The sequence below is a fragment of the Ovis aries genome, chromosome 25 (assembly GCF_016772045.2).
Source record: "Ovis aries strain OAR_USU_Benz2616 breed Rambouillet chromosome 25, ARS-UI_Ramb_v3.0, whole genome shotgun sequence".
In the NCBI taxonomy this organism is placed as follows: Eukaryota; Metazoa; Chordata; class Mammalia; order Artiodactyla; family Bovidae; genus Ovis; species Ovis aries.
Window position 1 is genome coordinate 28,477,044 of NC_056078.1, and position 12,353 is coordinate 28,489,396.

Here is a 12,353-nt window from a genome sequence, read left to right on the forward strand (position 1 = left end):
TCTTAAGAATACAATTCAGTTTTTACTAATTTGGCCTGGCTTTCACTCATTTTAGCAAATTTAATGAAGATTGTTATGAAGGGTGGAGGGTAAATTTAAATGTTTGCCCAGTTTCCTTGGATTCTTTTTCGGTGGGGTGGAAAAGCTTCATCCATTCTGTCTCCATTGTATAGGAGAGAGAGATACCTTCAGAAAGGCTCTGGATTCACATTTCTCTCAAGAATCATTCTAAATCAGTAAGGGACTAAGTATGTACTAGACTTCTCTGGAGAGCCATCACATTTGTTCCAAAAATACCTATATTTTGTATGCATGCTGGATGAAGGTGCTTAAGTGTCTCTTTATGTTCTTCACTTTGAAGGATTCTAGGTCGGCAGATAATCACTCCAAGTGAAGGTTATGGACTGTACCCTAGATCCCCTTCTGCTGTTTCAGCTTCACGTGAGGCAACACTGTCTCAAGAAAGAGATTCTACTATGTAAGTATTCTAGTATGTAAGTATTTATATATTCTAAATATGCAAGTATTTTATTCTACCACTTATACTAAAGGATTAAAATACTTATTTATTGGTATTTAGTAAAGCACAGCAAATTCTGTAAGACTAATCATAGTCTTTATGCATACTAGAATTTTTTTACTTAGGTTTTAAAAAGATTAGGTAAAAAAAAGATTTTCTCTAGAATTTTAAGAGTTACTCATATCCATAGATACTTATATCTCTGTCTACCTATAAATACAAGCACTTTCTTCCTGGAATAAATGTGTCAATAGAGTGGTTTAAAGAAATTCAGGGATCTAAGAAATAGAATTTTAAATTGTTTTGAAAAAAACTTTGAAAAAGTGGTTTTCTTAAACATGTAATACTAATTATTATGGAAGTTAAACTGATATTATTAAAATGGGTAATTAGTCGTTAGCTAAAGTGGCTAATTCTTTGAATACCTCAAACTCTTTTAACAGTAGCACAATAAACCCAGATAGGATTGCTTTAAAAACCTATGCTTACCCTTAATTCTGTGGTAAAATGTCATGGTTTTAATTCATTTTAAAATTATTCCTTTACTATTTCCTAAGACTGTAATTTTATTTATACTGATACCAGTTAAGAGTTGTAGTGATACTTGCTTTTGATGCCTTTTAAAGCTTGTAGTAATTTCATCAGACCACAAAGTAAAACATTATTGTCTTAGGTTAGTTACGGTTATGGGATCTGGGTTATCAACTAACTGATTTTTGGTCAGAGAGTGGGATTTGTTTACTTCTTTCAGAGTAATTTAAACTCAAGGTTCTGTTTACCAGGCTGAGATTTCTTTCTAAATTTAAGCCTCATGTATTACACCAATAAGCCTTTTAAAATTAACTCCTTTTCTATAAGTTTCAGATTTTTATAGACTAATTTGTCTCCCACAGAAAGGATGTATTCTTTAATTCTCACAGACCAAAATTAGATAACTTAGGTCCTGTGATTAAGATATATTTACCTGATCTATTAGTTTAAACTTTATATATACCTTTTATTTTCTAATTGTAAATAGCATTTCCTTTTAGAGATTCCAAAGAAATAAGGAACAAGTCTGAACAGTTAACTCCTCCTTCTCTAGGACGTTTGGCTAAATCATGATTCTGCAACACACTGCAGACATCTTTTCTGTCTGTTTTACTTGCTACTACCGTTGCTGCTTGGTCCTTCTTATTTTTGGTTCTGGATTATTTGACTTACAGTATTCAGTAATTACTTTTCTTTACTATACAGATGAAATAAATACCTATCTGTACTTTATACAGACATATAGTTAAATGAAGCAAGTTACTCAGCTATATTAGGATATCACTACTTAAAGAAAATAATAACAAATTAAATATAATCCATATTTACTTGCATATCACTACCAGTTTGTCCATACTTTATATTTTTTTCCTCTCAAGTGCCATTAAGGAGCTCACTGTACTGCAAAATATTTATATATTTTAACTAACTATAATTGTTATTGATGCTCAAATTGTTACAGCCGTGTCAAGCTGGTTCGTTTTTGTCCTTTTTTCCAGGCCTATCCTGGAAAAATATTTTTTCTTCTTTAAGGCATGGAAGCAGCTGAAAGTCAAGGAAACACTTAACTTCTTTGAGAGACTACTAGTATTTGAGAACAAAATTTGGGTAGTTGAGGATATTTAAGTTGGTGGTGATGCTGCAGTTTTGCCACTTTTTAAAATAAGTGATGTAAAAAAAATGTGTCAGAAATACAACTTTGGTATTTTTTAGTTTAACAAATTAGTTTTCCATAAAATATGAGGTTTATCAGCTACTAAGATTTTCTACAAAATAACATTTCAAATTATATCTATTCTTGCCCCACCACATTACATCAGATTTTCCTTTTAAAGTTCATGGTTAATCCTTTCTGTCCTTCACTTAAAAATCTTCAGTAGCTTCCCATTGAATTTATGATAAATTTAAAATTATATCATAAACTGGCCCCAGTCTACATCTTTGTCTTTATCTTCTGTCACTCTCTCGTTCATTAATCCTTCCACATTGGATTATTTTTCACATCTCAAATGTACTAAATAAGATATTTGGTTCAGCTTCCATTCTTGAGTTCTTGGGCCAGAGGAAATTGGTATAAAAACAACACAAAAATACAGTCGCTTTCTCTTTGTATCTCTAACACCTAAAACAATGCCTAGAATATAGTTAGAATCAACTTTAAAAAAAAACTAAATTAAATATCATATTTATTTGACAACAAACTCCATAAAAATGAACTTATATTGTGGCTGCAAAACAGTGTTATCAATCAAAACAAATATCATATATAGATCAAAGTGGAAGTCCAAGAACTTTATAACAGTAGAAAATGGTGGTAGCATAAAGAGAAAATACAGGCCAGAAAAGGATCTTGAACAGATGAGTTTGAGAACATTCCCATTTGAAAAAAAACATCGACAGAGGAATGGATAAAGAAGATGTGGTCCATATATACAGTGGTGGAGAAGGAAATGGTAACACACTCCAGTATTCTCGCCTGGAGAATCCCTCGGACAGAGGAATCTGGTGGGCTGCTGTCCATGGGGTCACACAGAGTTGGACATGACTGAAGCAACTTAGCACGCATACATGCATTGGAGAAGGAAATGGCAACCCACTCCAGTGTTCTTGCCTGGAGAATCCTAGGGACAGAGGAATCTGGTGGGCTGCCGTCTGTGGGGTCACACAGAGCCAGACACAACTGCAGCAACTTAGCAGCAGCAGCATATACACTGGAATGTTACTCAGCCATTAAAAACAATGAAATAATGCCATTTGCAGCAACATGGATGGACCTAGAGATTCATACTGAGTGAAGTAAGTAAGACAGAGAAGGAGAAACATCATATGACATTCCTTATATGTGGAATCTAAAAAGAAATGATACAAATGAACTTAATTACAAAACAGAAAGAGACTCACAGAGAGCAAACTTATGGTTTCCGGGTCCGGGGCAGGTAAGGATGGGAGGAAGGGATAGTTAAGGAGTTTGGTGTGGACAGGTACACACTGCTATATTTAAAATGGATAACCAACAAAGACCTACTGTATAGCACAAAATAAATACAATTTTTTTTTTAATGAAAAAAAACTTTGTAATCTTCTGCTGCAAGTTAGTTTAAGGGGCTTGTCTACCCTTAGTTTAAATACATAACGGCAACAAAAATTAACTATAATATCTAATAAGTTGCCAAAGTGTACGACTGTATGCAGAATTTATTTTTTTTTTTGATGGTTTAGTATGGTTTATTAAGCTGTGCCTTAGTACAGACGCTGGGGCTTGCCCATGGTGCTCTTAATGTACAAGGCCCTGACGTTCTGCCAGTTTTTCTTGAGCAATGATACCAGGAAGTTGACAGCTAAGTGGATGTTGTACACAAGCTCATCATCTGTCATCTTCACGTGGCCAACAGCCACTGCCAGACACAGCACCTTCTTCATCTGGAACTTGATCGTGGACTTCACTTCATCAGCTTTGGCCACCATGTTCTCATTGTGGGTCAGCAAGGAAGGGAACTTGCCAGCCTTGTTCAGGCCTGGGCCCAGGATTCGGGGGATCTGCTTGATCAGAGACTCTGAAGCCAAAAAGGCATCATATTTCTTGGCCAGCTTCTTGACCAGTTTCTTATTCTTGTTGAGTTTTTTCAGTGCCTCGATGTCCATGTGGGGGATATCCACAGCCTTGGCCTCATCACAATGCTGCTGGTCCCCCAAGACACACACGGAGAACTTGGGGCGGGGAGTGGACTTAAGCCTGACGGTGCCCGAGAAACGTTTGTCCTTCTGAGGGTCATAGTTCTTCAGGCTGATCTGAAGCTCCACCGTCTCCAAAAACTTTCTGCGCTTGTGCTGGTTCCCCTGCAGGACTTCCCGCACCGCCTCGTAGAGGGTGTCACGGGAGACTTTGCTGCTCATAGTTCCCTACGCCGCGATAACCGGAAAAGAGTGTATGCAGAATTATAACCGTTAAATCATTGAAAGAATAGATAACTAGAAAATAAACCTTTGTGTATATGACTAGATAATTTTCAACAAGGGTGCCAAGGTTACACAGCGGGGAAAGGACAATCCCCCCAACAAATGGTGCTGGGAAAACAATGCAAAAGAATGAAGTGGAACTCTGATCTTACACCATATACAGAGCTTAACTCAGAATGATTTCAAAGACCTAAATGTAAGACCTAAAACTATTAAAACTCCTAGAATAAAACACAGGGGAAAAGCTTCAGGATATTGGATTTGGCAATGATTTATTGGATAGAACATCAAAACCTAAAAACAAAAGCAAAAATAGACAAATGGGACTACATCAAACTCAAAAATTTCTGTGCACCCAAAGAAAAAAATCATTAAAGTGAAAATGCAACCTATGGAGTGGGGGAGAATATTTCCAAGTCACATGTCTGATAAAGGGTTAATATCTAGAACACATGAGGAACTTCTACAATCCAACAACAACAAAAAGAACCCAATTTAAAAATAGAAAAAGGACAAGAGAATAGACAATTCTCAAAGAAGATAAACCAGTGGCCAACAAGTAAATGAAAAGATGCTCAACATCACTAATCATAAGAGGAATGCAAATCAAAACCACAATGAAATAACCACCTCATACCCATTCCAGCTGAGCTATTTCAAGTCCGAAATGATGATGCTGTGAGGGCCTCCCTGGTGGTCCAGTGGTTAGGAATCCACCTTGCAGTGCAGTGGACACTGGTTCAGTCCCATATGTGGGCAGATCCCACATGCCACAGGGCAACTAGGTCCGTGTGCCACAACTGCTAAGCCCATGTGAGGCAACTACTGAAGACCATGCACCTTAGACTCTCTGCTCCACAACAAGAGAAGCCACCGTTATGAGAAGCCTGCAAATGGCAACTAGAGAGTAGCCGCAACTAGAGCAAGCCCACACACAGCAGTGAAGACCCAGCACAGCCAAAATAAATAAATGTTATTTTTTTAAATAAGATGATGCTGTGTAAATGCTGCACTCAATATGCCAGCAAATTTGGTGAAAACTTGGCCACAGGACTGGAAAAGGTCAGTTTTCATTCCAATCCCAAAGAAAGGCAAAGCCAGAGAATGTTCAAACTACAGCACAACAGCACTCACCTCACACGCTAGCAGAGTAATGCTCAAGATTCTTCAAGCCAGGCTTCAACAGTACATGAACTGAGAACTTCCAGATGTTCAAGAAGGATTTAGAAAAGGCAGAGGAACCAGAGATGAAATTACCAACATTCATTGGATCATACAAAAAGCAAGAGAATGCCAGAAAAACATCTACTTCTGCTTCATTGACTACACTAAAGCCTTTGATTGTGTAGATCACAGCAAACTGTGAGAAATTCTTAAAGAGATGGGAATACCAGACCACCTTACCTGCCTCCTGAGAAATCTGTATGTAGGTCAAGAAGCAACAGTTAGGACAGAACATGGAACAACAGACTGGCTCCAAATTGGGAAAGGAGTACATCAAGGCTGTATATTGTCACCTTGCTTATTTAGCTTCTATGCAGAGTACATCATGCGAAATGCCAGGCTGGATGAAGCATGAACTGGAATCAAGACTGGTGGAAGAAATATCAATAACCTCAGATATGCAGATGACACCACCCTCATGGCAAAACATGAAGGAGAACTAAAGAGCCTCTTGATGAAAGTGAAAGAAGAGAGTGAAAAAGCTGCCTTAAAACTCAACATTCAGAAAGCTAAGATTATGTCATCCAGTCCCATCACTTCATGGCAACTGGATGGGGAAACGATGGAAACAAGGAGAGACTTTATTTTCTTGGGCTCCAAAATCACTGCAGATAGTGACTGCAGCCATGAAATTAAAAGAAGCTTGGTCCTTGGAAGAAAAGCTATGACAAACCTTGACAGCATACTAAAAAGCAGAGACGTTACTTTAATGACAAAGGTCCATATAGTCAAAGCTATGGTTTTTCCAGTAGTCATGTATGGATGTCAATGTTGGACCATAAAGAAACCTGAGCGCCGAAGAATTCATGCTTTTGAACTGTGGTGTTGGAGAAGACTCTTGAGAGCCTCTTGGACAGCAAAGAGATCAAACTAGTCATTCCTAAAGAAAATCAGTCCTTAATATTCATTGGAAGGACTGATACTGAAGCTGAAGCCCCGATACTTCGGCCACTTGATGCAGAGCTGACTCGTTGGAAAAGACCCTGATGCTGGGAAAGTTTGAAGGCAGGAAGACAAGGGGATGACAGAGGATGAGATGGTTGGATGGCATCACCAACTTGTTAGACATAAATTTGAGGAAGCTTTGGGAGTTCGTGATGAACAGGGAAGCCTGGTGTGCTGCAGTTCATGAGATTGCAGAGTCAGACATGACTGAGTGACTGAGCTGAACTGAACCCATCGTTTAACTGTATGGGGGTCCTGGGAAATGTAGGCTAGTTTTGTGGCCTGAGAAAAAGTTTAGTCAACATGTAACAGTCTCTTTGGGTGTCCCTGGTGGCTCAGCAATAAAGAGTCTGCCTGCAATGCAGGAGATGCTGGTTTGGTCCCTGGGTCAGGAAGATCTTCTGGAGAAGGAAATGGAAACCCACTCCAGTATTCTTGCCTGGAAAATCTCATGGACAGAGGAGTCAGGTGGGCTACAATCCACAGGGTCACAAGAGTCAAACACAACTTTGTGACTAAACCACCACAACCCATCATCAGGATGGCCACTATCTAGAGAACAGAAAGCAACAACTTTTGGCAAAAATGTAGACAAAAAATTGGAACCTTTGTGAACTGTTGAGAGAAATGGAGTGTAAAACAGTATAGCCACTAAGGAAAACAGTATGGGCTGTGTTAGTTGATCAGTCGTGTCTGACTCTTAGCGAACCCACAGACTTGCAGGCCGCCAGGCTTCTCTGCCCGTGGAATTCTCCAGGCAAGAATACTGGAGTGGATTGCCATTCCCTCCTCCCAAGGAACTTCCCAACCCAGTGATTGAACCCTGGTTTCCTGCCTCGCAGGCATTCTTTACCATTTAAGCTACAGGGAAGACTCCTGTTGTCTCTTGGAAAACAGTATGGAGGCTTCTTAAAACACTAAAAATAGAATTACTATATGAACCAGCAATCCCACTCAGGTGTATATCCAAAAAAAATTCAAAGGAGGATCTCAAAGAGATATTTGCATACCAGTATTCACTGAAGCATTAATCACAATAGGCAAGAGGTGGAAACAACCCAGATGGTCATCACAGATGAATGGATAAAGAAAATTTATATACACACAATGGAATATTATAGAAGGAAATCCTGTTACATGCCAGAATATGGATTGATGAGCCTTGAAGGTATTATTTAATAAGTTAAATAAGCTAGTCACAAAAGGACAAATACAATATGATTCCACCCATATTTAGTATCTAAAGTAGTCTAATCATAGAAACAGAAAATAGAAGCATAGTTGCCCAAAGGAGGAGAGGAAGGGGAAGGGGCAATTAGTGTTTAATGGATACCAGAGTCTCAGTTTTGCAATATAAGTTCAAGAGATCTGTTGCACAATAATGTGCATGCATTTTCAACAACAGTGAAGTTACTGAAATAAACCTATAATCTCCTGAGGTACTTCAGAGTTGAACATGAATGTAAATATTCTTAGATTTTAAAAAAAAAAGAAAGCTTATTTTATAGCCATAGCCATTGCATCTGAAAAGATAGCAAGCAGTATTCAACTGCTTCAGTATTAGGTGCATAATACACCGAAGCAGAGTGGGTGTGTGGCTCGTATTTATTCCTGTTCTGAGAAATAATAGGTATTAAAGTTTAGAGTAGCCCAGGAAGGTGTCATCAGGGGAAGGGACTTTGAGCTGAAACCTGTATGAATGAGTTCCTGTGAGAACTGTTTATGTTGTACATAATTACTATCTTTCCCCTCTCCCAGATTTGGCATTAGGGGAAAGAAGTTACATTTTTCATCTTCATTTGGTCCTAAAGCATCCTCCATTGCCAAATCCCCTTGCTTGTGTTCTATGGAAAGAGAAGAAGACTGTATCATATTTTCTGAGGGAATAATAGAAGAATACCTAGCATTTGACCACACAGATATGTGAGTATTATATCTTGTAAACGTTTTTACTCCCCTGTTCTGTGTATTAGTATCTATTTTTCTAAAGTATGCCACCAATATTATCTATAATTAAATTTATGTTATTTATGTTCTATTACTTCTCAGTTGTCCAGCATTCGTATACTTAATTGATATAAGTTGTTTTTTCCTGCACATGTCATTTGCCTCTTACTGGGATTAAACAGTTTTCAATGAATTAATTTTTTCTCCATATAATTTGATTTTTCTTCTTTGTCAATTATCACCAGTAATTCATGGAAACTTTATTCATCTTATTCTAAATCCAGGCTCTCTTACTGTTCCATGCTGTGTCCCTGAAATATTAACCTCTTAAACTATTCCTCCAAGCCTTTAGAAGTTCAGAATGATAGTCACAGTAGCACATCTGGAAGTGAGAATTTCAGGCTATGAGGCTGTGGTTAGGTCTAGTTAGTGTCACATGATTCTGGACTTTTCTTCCCTTATTTCCTATTGAGCCATGCTTACTTTTATGTTCAATGTATACAGTCCTAGGCTAAGGTAGACATAACTCAGATTTCTATACATGGCAATGAGTTAGCTAATTGTTCCAAGAGAATCATATGTATGCTCTTTCGATTTTCCAGAGATTTCCCCCTTCCCTTTCACTTCATCTGGCCTGAGTCAAATTATCTGTATTTTCTCCTCCTTTTTCCTCAAAGGTCTTTTCCCTTCATTTTAGCTTTAAATAAAGCTGATTTAACTACTCCAAAACGTGATGTTCATGACTCAAACCCAATGAATTTTCAAGTAATACAGGGAAGATTTTTAGGAAGGCAGTCTTCTCTTTAGAGATACCACTGAGATACTGAGATGTCATGAATGAAATCATGTAAGTTTGGAAGAAAATAAGATATGAAAGATTTTTTTTTTAATAGTTTGGTAATAGGGAAGGCCTTTCTAACTACAGCTTAAAATCTACAAGTCATTTAAAAATAACTACTTAAAATTTCTGGATAAAAAATTCATAAAGTCAGAAGACAAACTGGCAAAAATATTTGCAGTTAATGCATGCACAGAGGCTTAATTTCCTTAACATGTATATCAATAAGGAAAAAATTAAGGACAAAACAAAGAACATGGCAGAGTTCACATTATAAGAAAATGGATCTTAAATATATGAAATGAAACTCAGTCTCATTCAGAGATGCAAATCAAAACCATCATGAGTATTTTACCTGACAGACTATCAAAAGACAAAAGGGAAAGAAATTTGATTATTCCTTGAATGAGAAAGTAGGCATATTCTTTCACTACTGGAGAACTGTACCACCTCTTTAAATTGAAATGCACATACCCTTTGACTCAGTAATCTGTTGATAGGAATCTACCCTACAAATAAGATACCTATGTAGCCAAAGAACTACATACATACAGTCCCCAACTTAAGATGAGTTGACTTATGAATTCTGGATTTACAATGGTATAGAACTGATACACATTGAATAGCAACTGTTTGCTGGAATTTATATCTTTTCTTAGACTAGCGATATGCAGTATGACTCTCTCTCAGGATGTTACACAGTGGCAGCAAGCTGCAGCTCCCAGTCAGCCACACTATCATGAGGGTAAACAACCAATACACTTACAGCCACTTTATACCCATAAACCATTGCTTTTCACTTTCAGTAGAGTATGAAATAAATTACATGAGATATTTAACACTTTATTATAAAATAGGCTTTGTGTTAGATAATTTTGCCCAGCTGTATGCTAATTTGCCTTCTGAGCACATTTAAGGAGGCTAGGTTAAGCTATAATGTTCAACAGGTTAGGTGTATTAAATGCATTTTTTACTTACGTTTTTGTTAGTTTATTGGGCTGTAACCTAATACATAAGGAATATCTCTAGAAATATATTGTGGTATTGATTATAAAAGCAAAAAGTTAGTTGATCAACAGCTGCCTGGCTACATATATTATGGTATATCCAATGGAATACTCTGCAGTTATTTTTTTAAAGAGGCAGATTTATATATATTGATAGGGATCATGGGCCAGGATACATTGATAATTGGATGAGCAAGGTACAGTACAGTGTATAATGGAACTTTCTCTGGACTTATGTATGTTTGCTTCTGGGAATGAGGATTGGGGTAGAGATATAGGAAACTTATTTTTCACTACATGTATACATTTCCTTCTAAGCAATTTGAATTTTCATCATATGGCTATGTTATCTCCCCTTAAAAGAAATATAAATTGAAATACAGTTAATACTAATCAGCTTCCCTGGTGGCTTAGATGGTAAAGAATCTGCCTACAATGCAGGAAACCTGGGTTTCATCCCTGGGTCAAGATCCCCTGGAGAAGGAAATGGCAACCCACTCCAGTATTCTTGTCTGGAGACAGAGAAGCCTGGCAAGGGATAGTCCATGGGGTCGCAGTCAGACACGACTTGAGCAACTGACACACACACAGCCTCCTCCACCACTTAATGCCAAGCTAGCTCTTCCTTTGGAAAGGAGAAGCAGAGAGTCTGGCTGTCCTGCTTAAATCTTAGCATCCTTCTTTCCAGCCTAGTTTACTATTTCATTCTTGAGTACTTTGTTACCCTAGGAGTAACTTTCACTGTTAAGGCGGGAAGATACTTCTCTCCACCCAAGTCAGTTCCACAATTTGCTTTGTCTTAGTTTATACTGTCACAGATAAGCACATCTATCAGCCAGATTTTCTTCCCCTAGAAATCTATTTGTGCTATTGATACTCACTGCCAGGGAAGAGATAGCCTTGCCTAATTGGGAGTTTCTGAATTATAGGTACAGATTCCAGAAGAGCCCGAGTAGCTTCCTATGCTGTTGGGTTTCCCTCTTTTTCCTTTACAATCAATTACCAAATGTTTATTTAGGTTAGTAAAAGTATACAATATAATAATCTATGTGGACTATTTCCCTAATGAATCACTGCCTCAAATAACTATGCAGCATAATCACAGTTATACCATTCAGTGTGTCACATTAATATAATCTAAATGTTATCCAATTACAACAAAAAGATTATTTCTGTGTTCAAGTCATAGCTTGCTTGTTGCTCAACTGACAGTGCCATCTGTTTAAAGCTAAAAAAAAAGTACAGTGATTCTCACCCTTCTTTTTCTTGTTCTATTTTTTGCCAGAATAGGGGGGTGGAATCGGGGTAAAAAAGGAAAATGCAGTCTCCTCTGTTGAAAACTTCCTTAGCTCACAAGAGAACTTAATATCTGTGCTATATATGTCAAGGGTGGGGGGTGGGGGACAGATTTATGGAGGAGAAGCACAGATCACATTCCTAAGCAGCACAAAAGACAGTGGTGAACACTCAGTGAAAAAGAACCATGAAACCTTTCCCTCTTGTTTCTGTTACAGGGAAGAGGAGTTTCATGGAAAGAAATCAGAAGCAGCTACAGAGAAACAGAAATTAGGGTATCCACCCATTGCTCCATTTTACTGCATGAAAGAGGATGTCCTTGCTTATGTGTTTGATGACGTGTGGAGCAAGGTCCTAAGCTGTATGGAGCAGCTGACTCGTACTCACTGGGAGGGATTTGCTTCTGGTAAGGCTCTTTGTGAAAACAATGTAAAAAAATAATTAAGACTTCCAAACCCTAACCAGTCTATTAGATTATATGCTTAATAGTACAGAAGTGTCATATTTGTATTTCTTATAGAAACTAACAGATAGTTGGACAATATTTGGGAATGACTGGATGAGTAATGAGGCCTAGTCTATGATGACT

General features: G+C 37.7%; 2 protein-coding genes across 10 annotated transcripts in view; one reads left to right on the forward strand and one right to left on the reverse strand.

Moving 5' to 3' along the window:
• The window catches only part of FAM149B1 (family with sequence similarity 149 member B1), a 53,495-nt gene that overhangs the window by 22,343 nt on the left and 18,799 nt on the right, over nt 1-12,353 (forward strand). For all 9 annotated transcript variants that reach the window (XM_012105273.5, XM_042240999.2, XM_012105274.5 and 6 more), the window contains 3 exons: nt 362-478; nt 8,435-8,599; nt 11,983-12,170. In XM_012105273.5, the coding sequence (XP_011960663.1) occupies nt 362-478; nt 8,435-8,599; nt 11,983-12,170 (470 nt within the window). The remainder of the gene's footprint in view (nt 1-361; nt 479-8,434; nt 8,600-11,982; nt 12,171-12,353) is intronic.
• On the reverse strand, nt 3,745-4,475 carry LOC105605079 (large ribosomal subunit protein uL1-like). Its single transcript, XM_042241009.2, has one exon. The coding sequence runs from the start codon at nt 4,442-4,444 to the stop codon at nt 3,791-3,793; it is 654 nt and encodes a 217-aa protein (XP_042096943.1). The 5' UTR covers nt 4,445-4,475; the 3' UTR covers nt 3,745-3,790.